This window comes from Stenella coeruleoalba (genome assembly GCF_951394435.1).
Source record: "Stenella coeruleoalba genome assembly, chromosome: 8".
NCBI classification, from domain to species: domain Eukaryota; kingdom Metazoa; phylum Chordata; class Mammalia; order Artiodactyla; family Delphinidae; genus Stenella; species Stenella coeruleoalba.
The window spans coordinates 34936028-34958907 of NC_137154.1; the positions used below are offsets into that span (position 1 = coordinate 34936028).

Below are 22880 nucleotides of genomic sequence, written 5' to 3' on the forward strand. Positions count from 1 at the left end.
ATAGATTGTGGTGACTGATCGAATGGGAATGTGAGGGAGAAGAAAACATCAAGGATAACTCTGATTACATAGGATCTAAAAATACCAGGGATGAAAGTGTGTGATTGACAACAATAATTTTCTCATTCTTCCCAAGATATGTCATGATGACAGTATCATGGCTTTGGAGACTAACACAAAAACTTAAAGAGATTCTTATTAAAGAATCTATTTATTCAACAAATGTTTTGGGCAGCTGCTATGTGCCAGGTGTTGCCCTGGTCCCTGGAAACACAGTGACAATAAGATAAAACAACTCTTGCCCTCATGGAGTTTATATTCTGGCTGGGCAGTTGGACCAGACAAAACAACATTATCATATCAGAGAGTGATACGGGCTCTGATGACCATAAAAGAGTGACAAGCAGGAAGAGATATGTTATTTTAGTTAGGGGTGAAGGTCTTCCTGAGGAGGTAACACTTGAGCAGAAACCTAAATGACATGAGGGAGCTGACCATGAAAATATCTGGGGGAAGAACATTCCAAGCAACCAAACAGTAAGGAAAACATGACTGGAAAACAAGGTATTCAAGTGAGGGGGAGCACAGTGAACAGTGAGGACAGAGAAGGAATAGGGAGTGGGGCTCAGAGCATGAAGAGTCTTGACCACTGTAACGACTTTGACTTTTATTGAGTGAAAATGGAGAGCCATGGAGGGTTTGGAGCAGAGCAGTGTCTCCATCTCACCTATTTTTTAGCAATGTCCCCTTGACTACCATGCTAAGAAGAGATGATAGCTGTACAACAGTGGATGGGAGATGAGTTAGGAAGCTTTGGCCATAACCTAGATTAAAGATGATGATGTCATGCACAGGAGTGGTAGTGGTGGAGATTATACAATGTTTGGGTTCCAAATATATCTTAAAGGCAGAGCAAGGATTTGGATGTGCTGTGCAAAAGAAGGAAGTCAAAGACAATTTCAAGGTCTTGATCCAGAGAATGGGAAAGGGTAGATTTCATCATCAACTGGAATGGGGAAGACGGTGGGAGGAATATTTTGAGAGGGAGCAGATCATGAGGATTCTAGATAATTAGAGACCCTCAATAACCAATCTTTTCCATTATAGGCACACCTTGTTATATTGTGCTTTGCTTTATTGTGCTTGGAAGACATTGTGTTCTTTACAAATTGAGGGTTTGTGGCAACCTTGTGTCAAGCAAGTCTAGCGGGACCTTTCTTCCAACAGCATTTGCTCACTTCCTGTCTCTGTGCCACATTTTGGTAATTCTCACAATATTTCAAACTGTTTCATTACTGTTACATTTGTTACAGTGATCTGCGATCAGTGATTTTTTTTCCTTTAATTTTTTTTTTAATTGAAGTATAGTTGATTTATAATGTGCTAATGCAGTGATTTTTGATGTTACTACTACAACTCACTGAAGGCTCAGATGATAGCATTTTTGAGTAATAAGTATTTTTTAATTAAGGTACGTACAGTGTTTTATTGAGACATAATCCTACTGCATACTTAAAAGACTACAGTATAGTGTAAACATAACTTCTATACGCAAAAAACCAAAAAATTTGTGTGACTTGCTTTATCGTGATTATCACTTCATTGCAGTGGTCGGGAACTGAACCTGCAGTATCTCCGAGGTACGCTTGTATTTTAATTAATATCAGATATTGGCGATCAACATGTAAGCCTGTATGTGTGTTACAGGCAGAGAGAACATTACAGGCAAAAGCTCCGAGATTTGAAAAAATAAGGTGCATTTCAGTGACCAGAGTAGTTTAGAATGGGCTGGGATTTAAGATGTATGTGGAGGAGAAGGAGGAGATAAAGCTGGAGAGGTAGGCAGAGGTCCAATCAGGGAGGTCATTAGATATCACGCTATGGAAGATGGACTTTATGTTGTAAGCACTGAGGAGGTACTGAAAGGTTTTCTTAGCAAGATTAATAAAATAATCTTCCAGAATCTCCCCTTATGGACTCAATCTTCTTGGCTAAAATTGTTGCCTCCCACAGATAACTTCAAGGTCTCTATTAAACTGGAGAATGCCTTAAAACCACATTAGCCCACCAAGCCTGAAACTTCTTATCTTTTCAACCATCACCAAAATGAATGCATAGATATTGCTATTTGATTCATCATATTTTGGACCCAAGCGAACATCTTCGGGCAACTTACCTTTTCTAATCAGTGTATCCTATTAGGAGAGAGTGATGCAAATTGCAAGAGTTTACATTCTTTTTCGGCCAAGCTATTGGCTTCAATTAGGCTTTTTCCACATGATCTACAGTGCATTAAATATACTTGGATCGAAAGAATTCTTGGATACTAGTTACCAGGGAACATTTGCAATTTCTGGGCTCCAGTCGGTCCTATTTTTACAGAAGCCTGGATTTCCTTTCTGTTCAGCCATTGTGCTTCAAGTTACAAGGGTGTTTGTATTTCCCAGGGCAGAGGATTAAAAATGAGCCTATGAACCAAACTCCTGACTTTCACAGTTCAATAGTACGAGCTTGCCTGGGCGGGGGAGGAAGAACCATTTGTCATCTAAATAGTCAGGAGTTATTTTCTGCATTACTAACTAGACTAGGTAATCCCTAATAGCTTTCATGTATTTGATGAGGAATGCCAATCCATTAAAAAGATTGGTGCCCTTTACTTTGCTTCTGGAAAGTGTGCTGAGAAAGCTACTGGAAATACACAAAATTTCTATACTATACTATTCTTATTAATGGCATTCTTATTAATGGCCTTTCTCTCCTCCATCCCCAGTATAATACATTTTTACTTTGGTGTCTTTTAAATTAGATTTCAACTGGAGCCATTACAACTTGTGATCTATAAAATGAAAAGACTGGACCATGTGAAATTTAGGGTCCTTGTGTATGCTCATTTATTCATTTACCAAATATTTGTTGAATTCAAACATAATAGCATATTAAAACTGGACTTTTCCTATGTTAGAGTTCTGATACATAATAATGCTATGTTTCAAAGCTGTATGCTAGACTACCTTTATAATACTTTCAAAAATCAGCAATGCCTCCATTAACCATTAACCATCTTCTTACATTAACCATTAACCACCTTCCGGCTCTGTAAACAAAGACCTAGAAATTTAGCAAGGGATGGTGATGAGGCCAAAAGTGAGAACTTGGTTAGAGAGAGAGATTTGGCATGCTTCCAGTTCCAGGTCACCCTTTCTTTTCTTTTTGCAGGAAAGAGGGGGAAGAACATCCTCTCTCAACTCATCCCAGGGCGACAGTCTTCAAGCATATCTAGAAATGTCCCCTGGATGGTTAGGGACAAAGCAAATTATATTTGACTTGTACCCTAAGAGCCTAAAAGTTAATGCCTGGGTCTGGCACTGCCTCGGTCACATAGCAGAGGAAAAAAAAAAAAAGACCACATTAAGAGAGGGCTGCGCTTGGACTGAAGGAGGGGAAAAGTGTCTGCTTTATTGGAATCCTACAGAAGAGCATCAGAGCGTCACCCTAATCTTATGTTAATCTTGCAGAGCAAAGGAGCCACAACAGAGAAGTGGCCTTTCACAAGCTCAGAGCTACAGAAGATCAAAGGATCGTCATGTCAAGGGAACTTCGTTTGGAAGTAATTCGTGATCAAAGGCCCTTACCAAAACACCTCACCAAGGAAGAACCAGCAACTGCGCATCGCTCGTCCAGAGGGCCTCAACACTAGAAACCCACTGTACTGGTTACGTGAGACCTTATCCTCTTTCCCACGAGATTATCTCACCCAAGATAAGATTCCTGACACCTATGAATTTTAAAATACGATACTGAAAGAGGAAAAGAGAAAGTGTCCACATCTCCTCAGTGCAGACTTCTCAGACTGCGGCAGGGACTCTACCAAATGCCTTAAACAGACTATTTCATATAATCTTACAATAATAATATGCAATAAGTAATACTGATATCCCTTTTTTAGTGGCGAACTGAAGCTTAGAAACATTATGTATATCTGATCTAATCTCATCGATTCTGGTAAATAGTGGAACCCAACCGAGACTGACCTAGAATGGCGTCAGAGGGTGTGTTCTTACTCCTATTTTGTTTATTCTCTTCTCACCTTAGGTGCAACAAAGATGTTGAAAGGAATATATAAATCAATGCCCGTCATCAAGTAGGAGAGTACGGTTTATTACCCACAGAAGAACATAAGGTATTTAGCCTTGCATGTAATCTGTTAGATTTAATTGCCCTTGAACACAGGTAATACGAGCTAGAGGCAACAGGTTATTGGAAAGTGTGTAAAATTTGGATTCAGTCATGCATGGGTTAGAACCACAACTCCACTACTGACTGGCTGAGTAACACTTATACACATCCTCATATATGTTCCCTAGGGTGGGACTAGTTGCCTCACAAGAAATAACAAATGCAAAAGGTTGGGACTCATAATCCATGGGTAGTGGGCGGAAGTTTCACTTCACAGAGGCTACGTAATTCATGTCAGATCGAGTAGCAGAACACAGGCCTCTGTCCTTCCGTCTAGAAGTCTTTACACTATCCCAGGCTGCATCTTTATAGTCCAAATCGCTGTTTGTGAACAGAAGGCATAGCTCCCTACAATTATATTGAGATGACTTGAAAACTTGCTCTGTACCAAGGAGATGAGAATGAAAAATGGTTTCAGGTATTTTTCCAGATGTCTGAAACCTGGCAAAATGGTGAGCCTGGCAGGACCATGGACAGGGTTTTGAAATTGCTCCAAACAGGTCTGAGAGTTCAGTGACAACTCCATTTTGGAGCCACTGAGAAGCGTGTCACATCTTTAGTTCCATTTCTCCATCACGGCTGAAAAAAATAAAGTTGAGCGGGTGGAATTGAGAAGAGGAGGGGAACGAGATACTATAGGTTCAGCAGCTGAACCCAAGGCTGAGCTGCTTTAAACATGAATGATCTCAGTGCTGGTGGGTTTGGGCTCCTCCCATTCTCCGGCGCAATGTCTATCCTCTGCCATTCTCTATTTCTGGAAAGAACCAGTGCAAGGAATAGTTCCTCAAACAAATTTATACTCATCTGACTTCAATGAAATTTTTAAGAGGATCTGCATCTCTCCTTTTTTGGTGGGTTCAACTGGATGGGCAACTCAGAGAAAACTCAACTCCTAGTACTTCCCTTTTGTATGATGCCACAAAAATCCTGCTTACTCTTTCCTGGGCACCTGTTAGCTACACAACAATAGCAGCAACATTAATAACAGAAGCTGCTATTTACTGAGCATGCGCCATGTGTCAGACAGCCTGAGAACGCTCGTGCTAAGAAAAGTTAAATAACTCTCCTAACTGCTGTGAATTTGCACTAATTCTTCTCCCAAATGCCCTCCCCAGAGTCCTGTTATACCTGGCAAGGAAATATCCTCTTCTCCACTTAGATAATGGAGCTACTATCCACCCTTGTAAAGACTCGTACAAAAATTTTCTCCATGACAGAGGTGAGCAGAGCAGTAGCAAATAGAACACTGGTAGAGCTCCATCAAAATTGGGGCAAGATTTAAAATTTGGAAAAATAGACAAGTTCTTTCTTCTGACCATTCTTTTTACTTGGTGGATGGACAATATACTCAGGGTAAACTACTACCCTCTGCCTATATATCTACAACGTCTTGAAGCACAGGGAAAAAAAGAGAATAAATTATCCTGCAAAAAGTCGTTTCCCTTTAGGAAAGGTTAAAAGGCCCCCAGTCATTGAGAAAAATGAAGTTCTTTTCATGAATTTTAAATTCTCTTTATGTTAAGCTTTTAAAAAATCATTTCTTATTACAAATATAATTTATATTTATTGTAGAAAAATTAGAAATTTCGGATAAGCAAAATAGAAAAAAATAACTAGAAATTATACTGTGAATGCACAATATTGTTCAACTTTTTTGCTATTTATTGATTACCCAGAAATAGAAACAGACTCACAGGTACAGAGAACAAACTAGTGGTTCCCCAAGGGGAGAGGCCTGGGGGAGGGGCAAGATAGGTGAAGGGGGTTTAGAGGTACAAACCACTAGATATAAAATAAATAAGTTACAAAAACATAACGTACAACACAGGGAATATAGTCAATATTTTATAATAACTTTGTATGGAGTATAGTCTATAAATATGTCAAACTACTAGGTTGCACACCTGAAGCTAATATAATATTGTTAAGTCAACTATACTTTAGCAAAAAAAAGAATTTTCTAATTACAATAAACCCAAAGTACTTCTAGAACTCCTGAAGAGATGCTTTAAAAATGATTTTCTGTCTCCTAAAAAATGCTTATATTTATATTTAGAAATATAAATATTTATATAAATATTTTATATTTTAATATTAGACATATAGATATATAAATTTTTAAAAGCCTGCTTAAAATGCTGCAAATATCCTACAGTGCACAGGACAGCCCTCTGCAATGAAGAATTATCTGTCCAAAATGTCAATAGTGTCAAGGTTAAGAAACCCTTCATTAGACAAGCTTGCTACCTTATATTTAATCTCTACTTGTTGCTTGCAAATTTGCTTAATGCTAAGTAGAAAACATTCACTTCTTAGAGGATGATCCTATGCTATTTTATGGTAAGTAACATACCTCTGGATTTAGTGTAACTCTTTGATTTTATATTTGAAAAGCCTCTAGGACGAATCGTATTGTTTCATTTTGTTTTGTATTTGGCTCCTTTACGTCAGTGTGGCATGATATCCTTTTAGCTCTCTAGGATTACAAAGAGATTTCACTGGCGGACCTTTTCTATCCTAAGAGTAACACAACTACTCTTCTTACTGGCTCTTCACTCATCTCTCTCTTTACACATCTCCATGTTAGATGTGAAACCAAATCAAAGCTAAGGGCACAGAGAAGGAACAAAGGGTAAGAGAAGAGCCAACGTAATACGTCGTCCAGAAACCAAGGGAGGTAAAATGTTTGCTTATCTTGAGTGGGGTTATGAAAAGTGTACATTTACTAAAATCTTATCAATGTAAAATAAATGCAGAGTTGTTCATCTCTGTGTTACACATCAAACGTGAGTGGAATTTTCAACTTCATTATGTTTCAGATAGGCATTTTCTTTTTCAGTGATTTAGCTGAATATACTTGAATTCTGAAAGGCTATCACAAGCAATGAATAAAACCAGTAATGGGGGGCGGGGGGCGGGGGCAAAAGAAACACTTTTAAAACTAAATGTAAGTGGATTCTATATAGCTCATTTGAGATGCGTTAAACATTTTGTCTATAAGGACAAGACATTGTTTTTATTATAGAAATGTTGGAAACATCTTAAATATTCAAAAGTAAGCACTTAGTTAAATTTATTATGTCCTTCAAAATTGTTTTGACTACCGAAAATCTTTAAAAAAATGTAAAAATATTTTTATTGTAATAAAAATGCTTAGTAAGAAAGAGTTTAATTAGCCCATTTAATTAGCCCTAAAATTTAATTAGCCCTAAAATTAAAACAAACCAAATATGACATTTAATGTAACCATGCCATTAGACATTCACAATGCATTTGTATTTCCCCTTTGCACCTTGTGTCTCAAGGTATCTAGCATCACTATTCAATGTCAAGTGGAATTATTTAATGTTTATTGCTGACAGTGAGCACCACAAAATAATTCTGACAAGATATGGAACAGGCTTTTAGTGTTTGTCCTGTAATTCACCTAGATCCCTTGCACACAAGTGATTGGAAAAACATGTACTTTACGCTATCCATAAAAAAATCTCATAGAACTAGAATATTGGCCAATATTAAATGGAATCGTTTTGCTACAAATGGAGGACAACATCACATACAGAGAAACCTTATTTTATTCTTTTTTTTTTTTTTTTACCTTATAGCAACTGTATAAGTTTTCAAGAGTAAGTAATTCTCAATCTCAACTTTAATATTTATCTAGGAACCAATGACCTGCCAATGTCTGTCTTACTTTTGCCTCTGGTCTTGATTTTCTCCTTTATCTCGCTTTTTCCTGTTCCACGTTATGGACCAGAATGTAAGCACCGATTCAATCAGCCACTTACTGAGCAGAGCAAAGGAGAGAGGTCAAATCAGCAAGCCATCAGAAACCATAACTGATTCTTCCTGGGCTGCCACCGACTCAGGCCCTGGTCTAAGATCAATGCTCTCCTCCAATGCTTTATGATGCAAAAAGAATAAGAACTTTACAGTAGATACTCTGGTTAAATATCACTATGACAATATAAAAATGACTGGTTTATAACAAGCAACCCGAGGTGCTTGGTGAAAGTGCAGGCTCATGGACCCTCCCCCAGATATTCTGATTCACCAGGAGCCCAGATTTTACAGGAAGTTCATCATTATCCCTTTGAAAGACATGCAAGGATTTAAAATGTAGTTTGTGGAATACAAGTTGAGTTTTATTCTCAGTTCTAATACGGGCTCTGTAGCATTGCTTAAGTTACTTAATCTACCCAAGCTTTAGTCTGCCATCTATAAAATGAGCGTAATAATATCTATCTCTTTTGTTTGTTCTTAATATTAAAATGATCATTTAAAAGGTCTCATGCATAATTAGTACATGATAAATGGTATATCATTAGTAATATCAGAATCCCTCACCATCAGCATTACCATCATCACCATTCTGTCTCCATTAATTCCTGTATTCTAATTTTAGGGAAGCATAGCAGTTTTGGAGGAAATACTGAGAAACCTTTAGATTTTTTTTTTTCATTTTAGAAAACCGAATTAAAATCAAATGCATGCAATATGGTTATGTGTGCTAAGTGACTTTGCTTTTGACAAGAATCCTTCAGTTCCATGTGATAATTCTCTCATGCTGCTCGGAGGCGGAACTTGGCTCTATATGTCTTTTTTTTAAAGACAAACCAAGTAATTATTATTTAATAAATGTGACCTGATTTGTTGATAATATCACAAAATATGGAAACAATGATGCTCATTGTTGATTTCCTTGTTGAATAATTTATGTAGTTAAATTCTGACATGTTCTTAAAAGGATCAGGCTGCCTTATACATACACAGGCAGTGCAATGTAATATGTCAAACGAGTTGGGGTATAATAAACAGGCTCATTTAAAAAATTTATTATTTAGGGCTTCCCCGGTGGAGCAGTGGCTGAGAGTCCGCCTGCCGATACAGGGGACATGGGTTCGTGCCCCGGTCCGGGAGGATCCCACATGCCGCGGAGCGGCTGGGCCCGTGAGCCATGGCCGCTGAGCCTGCACGTCCGGAGCCTGTGCTCCGCAACGGGAGAGGCCACAGCGGTGAGAGGCCCACGTACCGCAAAAAAAAAAAAAAAAAAAAAATTATTATTTAAATTCAGAAACCTTTAACATGAAGGCAAGGAAGCAAGAGCTTTGCTTAGATCTTTGGCATTAGATGAAAACATACTCCCCCTCATCTAATAATAGGGATAAGGACTATAGCACCATATTGCCATCATGCTATTGCTCTACTATGAGAAGTGTCCAGTGTGACATTCCAGACTCAGAAACACATAACACAGTGATTTTAACCTAATGAAGCTCATGGGAAAATACAATGAAATACTCAATTTCACATGGCATAAACCTCTTGTTTGCACTGATACATACACTGCCACTTTGGCACTGAATGTCGATTTCATTTACACACAGGTAGGAGGACTTCTCCAATTAATAAAAGAGCTAGATTTCACTAAATAGTGCCCAGTGTAAACACTACATTTACTGCAAATAGAAAGCTGTACATAATGGAATCTTACCAATACTAATTGGCTTATATTATCAGGTCCATGAATGATAATGTTCCTAGTAAACCAATATTATAATAAAATCCCAAGCACACCAATAAACCTGCTGCTGGGGTTATTTAATGTGCTTTTACACAAGGAGCATGTGGTTCTCATTTAGATTCCGTGGGTGCTGCAGATTGCTAGAACTCCAGTGGTTGCCTGTGACGCTACCCAATAGAGGATTAAGTGGAGCTGGTCAGTTTGTCAGCCTTTATCTCTAATTAGCACTAAAAATGCACACTGCAAACGGAGGCAGAGAAAAGACTCGACCTTGCTAAATTAGACACGCTGGAAGGAGGGCAAATGAAGCTCTATTTTCAGAAGGAGGATGCCTATTACACAGTCATCAAAAGGTACCCAACTTTAGGAGAGCCACATCCACCATCAAGACATAATGTATTAAGTCAACCCGCAGTACTATAGCTCCAGAGGAAGAGCCTCCATTCTCTCTGAAGCCTAGTCTCTCTCTCTCTCTCTCTCTCTCCCCCCAACCCCAACACACACACACACACACACACACACACACACACACAGAGACACACACCAGATGAGGTTACCTTTCTCGCAGCGGCTTCCTGTGAATCCAGGAGGACAGACACATTTGTTAGGAGCCACACATGTTCCACCATACCTGCAGCCCTCTTCGCAGAACGCTGTCACAAAAAGATAAGGGATTTCTCTTAGATAGAATGGCAATAAGGAAATTCATGGTAAATAGCATGGGCATTGAAACAATTCTTTCATTGTTGCACAGGGAATACATATCTATGTTGACATATTTTAAAGTCACGGTATACAAAAAGAAATAAATGAAATAATACCTATTTCACTGGTTTACATCAGATCAATTGAAATAATGGATATAAAGTATTTGGTGCTAAATGGTAGCTAGTATGAAGAGCTCTTACAGTTGCTATTAGTATGATTATTGATATATTTGAAATCAAAGAATCAATTGAGGAACTAGAAAGGACAGGGTTAGGATAAAGGCAAAGGCATTTAAAATACTGTTTGGTAGATACTCTTTCTTACTAAGCATTTTTATTACAATAAAAATACTTTTACATTTTTTTAAAGATTTTCGGTAGTCAAAACAATTTTGAAGGACATAATAAATTTAACTAAGTGCTTACTTTTGAATATTTAAGATGTTTCCAACATTTCTATAATAAAAACAATGCCTTGTCCTTATAGACAAAATGTTTAACACATCTCAAATTATTCCTTCAGGGAAAGTGCCTCAATGTACGAATCCTATTTCAAGGGGTATAGACTTGATAAAGCTTTTTGATAAACATCGCAAAGTCATCCTAAGGCCATCTCCGCACTACCCTGCTAGCCTTAGATTAGTTCCCCTTATTACACACTAGCAGAGCATATTTCCATGCCCCTTTCCTTAGCAGTTTTAAATATAAATGTTCATTTATGCATAATTGATTACCATCTCCTCTTCCATCCACTGGACTGCAAGACCTATCATGGCAAGTACTGTGATTATTTTTGCTCCCCGTGGCACCATAGTCTCAGAATCTGAGGCCACAGTAGATGCTCAAAAAATATTTGCTGAATGAATTAGTCTGTATTCTGCAGGTTGTTCTGACAGGAAAACACTTGTTCTCACAACTGTGCAAGAGTTCCATCTGAATAAGTTATTGTCAAACCCTGCTGGATAACCAATAATTTTATGTTCTTAACCTGCAAAATTTCTCATTAATGAAGATGACTGCAACTTGTTAATGCAGGATTTCTTTTATTCACATGAGAGCTCGGTGAGCAAATGTTTTGATTTTTAATTGCAGTTGGAAAATGTCACCCTGGAAAAATGTCATGGTTATGTTTTGGCATTATCACATAAATAATATGGGTCTAACTTTAAAAAGCTCCATTATGTCTTTAGATAGCTGAATGCTAGTTCAAGTAAATAGAACTTCTCACAATATTGTCATTTTCCACATCATTTGATGTCCCTTGGATGATTTAACATTCTGTAGTTTAGCAATTAATTGTGAGTTCCTCTGTTTCTGCCAGAAGATATATAGTGTGTATCTGGGTATTCGAATACCATTTCCTATTTCCAGCATCTCAGTACCCTGAGACTAAGAAAAAAAAGCTTTAGACAATATCTACCTTGGTATGTTCATCAGAAACCAAATGCATATAAATATATGTATACAAATGTATAGGAAATCTCTTGTCCCCCAAATCACACATTGTGGGCTCTGGTGACAAACATTTCGTGTTAGGTATTTAGAGTAGAGCTCTGCATCGAAGTTAACAACAGAACAAGAAACATTTTTTGCAAGCTAAGAATGACAGATGCAAATCTGGTAAAGAAAAGTTTCAAGCGGCACCCAAAGAAGGCAGGGGCTTGGACGCAGGAAGCTCAGCCTGGGTTTCTCTGTGGCACAAACAGCACGTGATCCAGATCTGTGTACACACATGTGCGCACGTGCGCGCACACACACATCAGCAGACATGGTTGGGAGACTTGGTGTTGTTTTATAATACACGTGTGCTCTTGATTTACTCACCTCTTAAACAGAAATGATAACAGATTTTGTGAAGAAAGCATACGTTTGTGATGTTCTAAGAATGTGCAGATAGAATAAATAGGATGCCATAAGGATAAAATGAGTCAATATTTGTAAGGGACTTAAAATAGTGTTTGGCACATAGTGTTAAGTATTTCATAAATAAAATTAATTGGTTATGACTGTGAAAGTTGTACAAATTGTCTAATACGCAGACAACATAAACCCATCCTATAAGGTGTTCAGCTTCACCAAGATGGGTTTAAGGCAACCCTTGTTCTTTTTTTTTTTTTTTGCGGTACGCAGGCCTCTCACTGTTGTGGCCTCTCCCGTTGCGGAGCACAGGCTCTGGACGCGCAGGCTCAGCGGCCATGGCTCACGGGCCCAGCCACTCCGCGGCATGTGGGATCTTCCCGGACCGGGGCACGAACCTGCGTCCCCTGCATCGTTAGGCGGACCCTCAACCACTGCGCCACCAGGGAAGCCCACAACCCTTGTTCTTTGTGCTTGATTTAGTTTCTCAAAAGAGTAGTAGTAGGCCTTATCATCAAATATCAGATAGGTGTTACTGTTTCCAAATAAAAATGGTGAAATGGGGACTCAGAAATCAAGTGCCCTCTGTAAGCTGCACAGATGATAAGCAGCAGAGCCAAGATTCAAACAAAGACTTGTTTGGCTTCAAAGTCTTACCTCCTCTTTATAAGATACAGTGCAGATTCCCCTGCAATCTGGTATTCACATAGGCAGGTTTATTCCCTTTTTGAATAGTCTCATAAGGGCTAAGAGAACTGACTACAAATTGGAAGAAAACAATATCTCCCAAATTTCACACATTGCATTGAAGAAGGGGTGTAGGGAGTTGTGCAACTTCATGCACCTATTACTTAAACTCCATTTTTGTCCATTTTAAGTCACATTTCACCCAATTGCACATACTGCTTCTATTGGAACTTATCTGGAATAAAGAAATTCACTGCCTACTTGAATCTTAGGTAATATGCCAAAAATTTCAAAAAAAAACACAAAAGCAAATTAAAAAGGAGCATGTCATCCAAAACTTAGGCTACTCTGGAGAAATCAAGATCAGTGCGAGTTTTCTTTGAAACCTCATAAAACATCAAAACACACTATTGGATCCTAGTCTAAAAATTGTGCACACATTATTTATATCTGGATAGGCCCTTCTGGATCAACTATGAACCTAGCATTTCTTCTGGCACTCATAGGACCTATAATTTGCACGACATGACTTAGTTGATGGCATAACCAGAACGAGAAGCCAGGTCACCTTCTATACCTCTTTCTAGCTTATGAGAAGACAGGATGGTAGAAACCACATGGTCCAAATCCTTGCTCTGTATTTATTAGCTGTGTGACCTAAGCAAATAATTTCACTCCTCTGGACCTCAGTTTTCTCAAGAGCAAAGCAATAATGATAATAATGAAAACACCATGCTGTGCAGGTTAAATTAAACTACCAACGTAAACCACCCAGCACAGGGCACTGCAAGTGGAATAAGCTTAAAACTGGATGTGACTGTCTTAACTTACCACCAGGCCTTTGCTTTTCCAAATACCAGTACTATAACGCACCAGTTCCTCATCTAGATTCTGGAGATGCAGCGGTGAAAGATCCCTATGCTATGGTACTTATTCTTTAGTAAGGGCTAATTGTCCCTCCTTCGTTGACTTGGTGACCCCAGCAGTATCATGTGGTTTGCCATGGGACTTGGAATCATAGCTCTTTTGCAAACTCAGAAGAACTCAGGCACCATGGGTGTGTCACTCCTTTGTCGACCACTTTCTAGATTCCGAAGTATGGCTTGTAGACCGCAGATATTCAATGAGATTACAAACTTGAATCTGTCATTATAATGGCATTTGTTATTAACTGCTACCCTGGGGGAGATATTGGATCAGATCAACTCTAAAATGGTATGATTCTATTTTTGAAAGGACTCTTCCTGCTGCGCAATAAAATAAATTAAAAAATTCAAAACTGAGGGAGTTTATCCAAAGAAAGACCACTTTTTTTTTTTTTTTTTGCGGTACGCGGACCTCTCACTGCTGTGGCCTCTCCCGTTGCGGAGCACAGGCTCCGGACGCGCAGGCTCAGCGGCCATGGCTCACGGGCCCAGCCACTCCGCGGCATGTGGGATCTTCCCGGACCGGGGCACGAACCTGCGTCCCCTGCATCGGCAGGCGGACTCTCAACCACTGCGCCACCAGGGAAGCCCAAGACTACTTTTTATATTTAAAAAATTATTAGCATGTGAAACAAAACTTGGACTTTAAGGGGAACAGAATGAGAAACTGGGCTTGCGGATGCCAGGTTTGTGGATGCCTAGTATTATCACCATGTGCTCAATTTGACAAAAATAGTTTTACACTAATAAAAAAAGTAATAGCCCTCCAAGTTCTAAACACTTGGTATGATACTCTTAAAGTATAACTGGCATATATTTAATTTCTAGGGACACCCTGTATTCTGAAAAAATAAGGAAACATATCAACACCATCTGGTAGAGGTAAACCCTTTTCCCTCCCTCCTGGTTTCCTTGAGAAAGCATTTTCCTTAAGCTCATTTCTGCCCTCTCTTTGCCAGCTTTGCTCATTCTGTCCCTGGGGAGGTAGATTTATTCTATTGGTAAATTTGGAAACAATATATATCAGGATGATGTCCCTTGGGTTGGGAGAAACAGGAGAATGGGCTGAGAAAAACTATCATTAGGAGTGAGTAATATTTACATTTCTAGTTTTATTTTCGATGGTGAGTTAGTAGGTATGAATTTCATTATTAAAAATAACTATCAAGATATCAAAATAAATAAAAGCTGGCCACCATGGACCAATGGTTACAAGGTATCATAAACCAAAGATTATAATTAATTTGACTATATGCACCTAAATTCCAAAGGGGGGGGGAATATTTAACATCTGGTCACGCTCAGTAAAGCTCCATGCCTACCTCGCTTCTCTCTTGGGAGTGAGATGCCTTCAAATGGTATCAATTTTCCTTACTTCCCTGATGATGCCTTTCTCCCTGGGATTCAGTGGGTAAGCTGGTCTTATTCTGTGTTTATTCTTAGCAAACCAGCTTGACTTACAGACTTAAACTCGTGTTCTCCAATCCAGCCTTGTCAATAATAAAGGTGAGATCACCCCCCTCCACCATGTCTGCTTTTTGGTTTATTCCTCACCTTGTTCAGAACAAAATATTTATCAAAGATCCCCTCAAACATTTTGGTTGTTACAAGATGGCAGGTAGGGTCAGTGTGCTACTGGCATTTGGTGGGTAGAGGACAGGGATGTTCCTAAATATCCTACAATGCACAAGACAATCTTGCAGAGCAAAAAAATTATCTGGCCCAAAACATCAGTAGTGTTGCAGGTGAGAAACTCCACTCCGACTTTACACAATTAAGTCTATGGAGTACCTCCATGAGTAAAATTAGGTTATTTTAATCCCTTTTTGCATCCTCCCAAAGTCTCCCCTCAAGGGTGTAAAATATAAAGGTAAGAGTGAAAACCATCCAGATAGCTACCCTGATATATAAAACCAAACATCCAGATGTCTGCAGTTCTCACTTTTCATCATTCTGGCCTCAAGCACACAATATACTGCATAACTTAATATTTAATTATTGGCCCCTAAATCACCTTCACTCCTATCACTTACTATTTGTGTTTGTATCTGCGGCTCTGCTAGCCTTTTCCACTCTTCTTTTCAACAGTATTAATAATAATGACAACAATAGTGACAGTCAATTCCATTTATCGAAGACCCATTAAGTACCTTATAGACCTAATATTCCATTTCATCTTCACAGCAATGCTGTGCATTTCTCACGCTATTCTCCTTTTCAGATGAGAAAGCTAGCTTAGAGAAGTAAGGTGAGTTACCAAAGGTCGCACCACTACTGAGTGGCATCCTGGGTTTCAAGCTCAGTCCTAACAACGTCACTAAGCAGTCTCCATTTAGGGGTTAGCCACCTACTCTGTGTAGATAATGTGCTGAGTGCTGAGAAGTCTAAAAGGAGACATGAAAATTGCCTCCATGCCCAAGAAGCTCACGATCGAGTAGCAGAGAATGGCACATATAAAACCAAGCACATTCAAATGTGATCTGTGCCCCTGTAGCAGTACGAATAAAGTACTGAGAGAACGTGGAGAAGAACGTGATTAACTGTGCCTGGTGCACCTGGGCAAAGCTTTGCAACAGAGCTGGCATTTGAGCTGGGCCTGGAAGAAGGAATGGGATTTTTGCCAGGTGGAGAAGCACAGGGAAAGAGACAGTTCAGGTCATGGTTTTGTCCTGCAGAAAGGTAACAAATAAATGAAGAAAATGAACAGGTGCTGATAGCTCACATCAAGGTTAGAGACTGAACATTAGAACAGAACACAGTAAGCCATGTGGGGAAGCAGGGGCGTTTTACAATCTGTGAGCCATCCTCCCCGTCATGCCATCTCTCATCCACTTTCCAGATTTGTTACCTACCTTAAGGTACAATAGTGTCTTGCCTGGGTATCTGCATATAGACTTTTCCATTTTTCTATCCATTATTCTAGTTGGTTTAAAACAGTGCTTTGCTGATCTTTTTTTATTACACTAAATAGTTAGCAATAAGTTTTACATCAGAAACCCCATACGTACACACACAGACAACCAGAAATATAAAATGTACTCTTAGTACGTGTAATGCGTTCTGGTATTTTCTATCATATTGCCTTGCATTATACTGTACTGTACTGCCTTCCATGTATGGTATTGTATTATATTCTGTTGTACGTAATTTATAAATGCAGCTATGAACCGATGATTTGCTTTCCCAACCCACTAAAACTGCAGTTTAAACCATGTACTTGTTTCATACATTCTTGGTGATAGCCACATTTTTCTAGTCCATAGCATTTTGTGATAGGATGTGGGCATAGAGTCACTTTTAGATTAACCTTGAAATCTTCACATTGAGATGTTGGTTTTAGCTCTAGAAAGACTGAAAAGATAAGAAAATGTCTACAAGTGTTATTTTCTATGGATGTAGTTACAACTGAGATCATACGGCCTGCAAAGCTGAAATATTTGCTCACTAGGCTTTTATAGAAAATCTGTTACAGAAGGTGAACTAGACAGGAGTGGCATAGCTTGAAGGGAGAGATAATGCATCCTTCTGCATTTGGGGGGTGCTATATATATGTTTCTATAACTGGACTATGAGATTCTTAAGGGCCATGGTCATGTTTATTGCAACTCTGCCTTCCTCTATATCATCCTGAACTCTGGTGAAACTGAACCCATATTTCTTGGTAGAGTAATTTAATTATATAGAGAAAATAAAGTTTGAGAAGACGGTCTTGTGTACAAACTAACTATATCGTGAAATTTGAGATAAACATTTGACCAAGTCAGATCATTCCAGCTTTACAAATTTATCAGTCATCTACTGTGTGCTTGACACCAGATACTCTAAACAGATATGATCCCTGTTTTCCAGGATCTGGGATTCTAACACAAGGATTCTCCCTGAGGGCAATATCCCCCGCAGGGGATATTTGGAAATGCCTGGAGACATTTTTAGTTGTTACAGCTGGAGGAATGCTACTGGTGGGTAGAAATCAGGGATACTGCTAAACATCCTACAGGCACAGGGCAGCCTCACAACAAAGAATTATCCAGCTCAAAATGTCAGTATGATGAAAGTTGAGAGAAGACAGTCCCTTAATTTAGTAATTAATAAACACTTATTGAGTACCCTCTGTACCAAGGATTATTCTGAGAACCAGGGCTCAGACAGACAGATAAAAACATGTCAACATATGGGTTTATATTCTAGCGGGAAGATACAGAATAACAAAATAAACATGTCAGTGAGATGGCAAATTAGATGATGACAAGTGTTATGGTCAAAAATAGAGCAGACCAGGGGGATATGAAGTACGCCAGCGGGGAAGGTTGTAATTGAACAGGGTAACCACGGAAGGCACTAAGACAGTGGCATTTGAGAAAAGACCCAAAGAGGAGAAAGAGTGAGCCATGCAGTTATCAGGCAGAAGAGTGCTCCAAGCAGAGGATACCACAAGTGCAAAGGCCCTAAGGAGCAGATTGCTAGGATCGCATAATGCTTTACAGATCCTAGCAATACACAAAACCAAAAGGAGGCAGAAAGAAGGAAAGGGTTGTTTCTGCCTGGAAGGTCAAGAATGGCTCCAAAGAAGAGCTGCTGCCTCAGCTGAATCAGAAAAATAAATAATAAACCATCAGGCAGCTTGGGGCCAAGGGTGTTAAAGTCAGGAGGAAGGAACAGTGTCTGCAAAGGTACAGAGGCATGGAGCACAACTGAGTGGAACTAAAAGAGGCTTCAGCTGCCTGGAAGAGGGGCTGTGAGGAACGAGGAGTGGGGGGGATTAGCTGGGATATCATGAACGCAGGATGTGTGCTACTTCACAGACAGGCCACTTCTGCTCTGCCTGTCTCACCAGATACCCACTGGTCTTATGAAGGATTTAGGACTGCCAATATTATCTTATTTTTCCCCAACTCACTTTCATTCAGAACAAGAGTGGTCTCTTTCTTAGGGAGGCAGAATCAAAATATTGAATATGAATCCATTTTTATGATGTTAAAATCTCTGAAATGTAGAACTGGAAGAATCATCTAAAAGGGAGAACAACTCAACAGGAAATTACTGAGAACTTGGGAATGAGGGATATTCAGCCTCTGGGGGGGTGCTCCTGGGGGGTGGGGTCAATCACTGACACATCACCCAAACAACCGGGGTGCCTCGGTAAGTCTTTCAGGACCACCTATGGCTCAGTGAGCGGTTAAGAGCATGACTCTGGAAAGAGAGACCTAGGTTCCAGTCATGGTTCCAGCCCTTATTAGCTGGTTGATTTCTTTTCCTAGCTTTACTGAGATATAATTGACATACAACATTGTGTAAGTTTAAAGTGTACAACATGCTGGTGTGATACATTTATATATTGCAAAATGATTACCATTGTGATTATTTTTGGAAAGTTCCTTCATCTCCTTGAGCATCAAACTTCTTTCTAACTTTCTTTCTAATTTTTATTTTTTTATTGAAGTATAGTTGATTTACAATGTTGTGATAGTTTCAGGTGTAAAATGATTCAGCTATATACATATATATGTATATACATATATATACATTCTTGTTCACATTCTTTCCCCTTACAGGTCATTACAAAATATTGAATGTAGTTCTCTGTGCTACACAGTAGGTCCTTGCTGCTTATCTATTTTACATATAGTAATGTGTATATGTTAATCCCAAACCCTTAATTTATCCCTCCCCCCCCATTTCCCCTTTGGTAACATAAATTTGTTCTCTATGTCTGTAAGTCTACTTTTGCTTTGTATTTAAAGAAAAAAAAAAGATACAAATGAACTTACATTCATACTCCTTACCTGTATAACTAGGTCACTAAGAGAACCTACATCATACTGATACTACCGGGCTTAAGTAAGATAGTGCAGGTAAAGTACTTGACATAATGCCCTGACATCGTAAGCACTCGGTAAATGTTAGTTCTTTTTAAATCTGTCAATCTCTTTCTCTCCAGGTTAATTAATATAGTACAGCATTTTCTTTCAAATATCAAAACTCTTCACAGCCTACCTTCCCTAACCGGTACACAAATCGATGGCAGAGTTTGAGAGCTTGTTGAGCACTGGAATCAATAACAAAGAAAATGATGAACGGGATTAAGACAAAAACCCAAGAAGAGGAACAGAATGAGAGATGGTGTTCAAATTTCCAAAAGCAAAATTCAGGAAGTTAGTTCGGGACTCCCTACAATGTACAAACTAGGGCAACAGTCAAATTACATCTTTGCAACAAAAACTCTGAAAGCAATTCAAAATTTGGTGTTCAGCGTTTACTGGAGCATTAGGAAATGGGAGCCTGCAAGTGCTAGCTGTGAAAAGCAGTTGAGGAGAAAGCCTGGGGTGCGAGGGTCAGAAGGTTCCCTGCTGTACTGCCATACTGGAGCCCAACACATCTATTACCCCTGGAGGTCACGGTCTAGAGACGTTAAGAAATAATTCCAGCAAGCTCTCCCAGGAAAATTCACTATGTGATTTTTATATAACCGCATGGAATTAGACGTTAAATCTTGAGTGAGATACGGATCCCAGATGCAGTGAGAGAAGCTGGTTAATTCGGGTGGACCCAAGTTCCCAAGAGAGCTCTTCAATTTCCCACCTCCATCTTGGAACTTGAACAGTTTCCCAGATTTGTAAAGAGTTTTAAGCTTTTGTTTTAGAAAGTGCTTCATAAGAATCTTGAATGGTGATTTGTAATGGTACCTTCATTCTGTAAATGGGAAAACTGAGAGGAGAGAAGTAGATGACCTGCTCAAGAGAAAGTTAATTAGGAAGCAGAGACAAAGAATTTCAGGCTCTGGGATTCTAAAACAGCATCAGGTATCTGAGAAGTGATGCCAACTTTACCCAATGGGTGAAAACTAGTTTGGGGATTTAGATTGTGGGGAGGGAAGGAGAGAAGGTAGAAATAAGGGAGGAGAGAAGGATGAAAGCATAAAAAGAATAGAGGAATGAAGAAGAATTAACTTAGCAATCAGACCCTGCAGCAAACACTGCTCTCTGCACCCACACTCTGTAATACCTACCACAGACAGACACCTAGGCTGTCAGATGAGAGGCTTTCAGAAATGGGCACCATGACTGCTGATCTCACATCTGCCATTTTCTAGCTGTGTGACCTGGGGCTGATCTAGAAATATCAGTGAACTTTATTTCCCTCACGACAAAATTGAAAGAAAAATACCCTCCTCATTACATGGTTGTTATGAGGAATAAAGGTCAAATGCTTAGTCCCAGGTACTCAAACGATTTTAATTCTTATTATTAGTTACATACTTATATACACAGTGGGGAAACCCATTTGAGGACAAATACACTGATGTGGGGAACCAAGGGTAAATGAAACCCTAATTCACAGGGCTATCAGGCTACATTTGTATTTTGTTGAAAATGTACTGCTTTTCAGTTCCAGGCTGGAAGGTCCCGACCAATGAATCCAGAGTTAGAATTATTAATTATCATGTTGTAGAATGCAAAGGAATTCCAAAGAGTGCTGCTTGCTGGTGGACTCAAAACATATATTTGACCTTTCCTTGGCTGCCTTCAAAGTCAAAACCCAGGGTCCTCTTAAGCGAGCCTGCCTGATTAATGGCTGCTTTCATGTTCATACACACCCACCGGGCCTCTAGCCTTCACCACCGCCTGGTTATCTGTATGGTCTAGATGTTTAGCTATATCTCATCTACAACATGAGCTGCCCTCATTCTTCAGCCAGTGTTCCTTTTGAAATATTTAAGCTCAAATCCCTCTAAACGTATTTCTAATTTATAGCCAGCATGGTACAGGTAAAAAGAACACAGCCCCTGGAATCAGAGAAACCTGGATTAAATCACTAGCTGTGTGACCTTCCGCTAAATTACTCACCTTCTCTGAGCCTCTGTGGGCTCACTTGTGAAATGAAGACATAAATACCTCTTCATCAAATTTGTTTCAAAGTTAAATGACAATATAAACATGAAAGCAAGTGGCACAGAGCCTGATACATTGCCTTCCTCTCCAGATTTGTCCCTTGCCACTTTCACTGGCTGCCTTACCGCCCCAGGCACAGTTCCCCACACAGGCTGAGCTTGCTTTTGTATCCATCTGGTTAGCCCACATGATGCTGCCTATGAAGAGGGTAAGCAAGATGCTGTGGCTACTATTTCCTGAGGGTGTTATAAAGGAGTTTTCATGGCGTCCAACTTTCTGCCCAGCTGAGGAGCTGCTCCCAGCTCAGACTCTCAGCTGGAAGGAAATCTGCTCATGCAGAGAATTTTTAAATATCTCCTCTATACCCACAGTGTGCAGAGACTGTTCATTCTGATCAGTGTACTATGATCCCAGCAAGGAAATGACAGGTACAGAGTACGAGGTTAGAGGGACAGAAAGACAAGATGGGGCATCTCACAGCCCAGCCAGCATTTGCAAAATACACAGGAGAGAAGCAGAGCCTCCCTCAGAAGCCATTTGATAACATTTGGGCCTCAAGGACTATAATCTTTCCTTGGATAATTGTAAGAAGTAAAAAGGGAGTTCAGGTTAAAAAAAAAAAAAAGTACTTGGCAACCCCAATTTTTTGTTTGCTCATTTGTTTTTTCAGTGAGAAGGAACATGGAATGAACATCAGAACCCACTGCAGGCCTCAGTCATCTCTTTTCTATAATATTACACTTGAAACTTGTTTTTTTTAAATAAAGCATGGGTTTCGAAATTCCTATCAAACTTTTCATTTCTTTTATAAAGTTCACAGTTAAAAAAAAAATCTAAGAATCGTTGATCCAGGCATTCAAAAACCAGCAGTTGAAATCTTACTATGCACCGAGTACTCTGCTAGGCAGTTAACATATAACAATGATCAGAGCGGACAATGTCTCTGATTTTATGATGCTTACCTTTTAGTGGGGGAAAAACAAGCAAACAAGCAAAAGTACAAAAATTCAGATAATAGTAAGTGTTACGGGGAAAACTAAAACAGAGTAAGGGA

The 22880-nt window shown here is 39.3% G+C and overlaps 1 protein-coding gene across 4 annotated transcripts in view; it reads right to left on the reverse strand.

Moving 5' to 3' along the window:
* Positions 1 to 22880, reverse strand: part of NELL1 (neural EGFL like 1) — a gene marked incomplete at its 3' end in the record, with an annotated part of 862435 nt that overhangs the window by 202109 nt on the left and 637446 nt on the right. For all 4 annotated transcript variants that reach the window (XM_079930799.1, XM_079930798.1, XM_079930797.1 and 1 more), the window contains exon 15: positions 10318 to 10413. In XM_079930799.1, coding sequence (XP_079786925.1) covers positions 10318 to 10413 — 96 coding nt within the window. The remainder of the gene's footprint in view (positions 1 to 10317; positions 10414 to 22880) is intronic.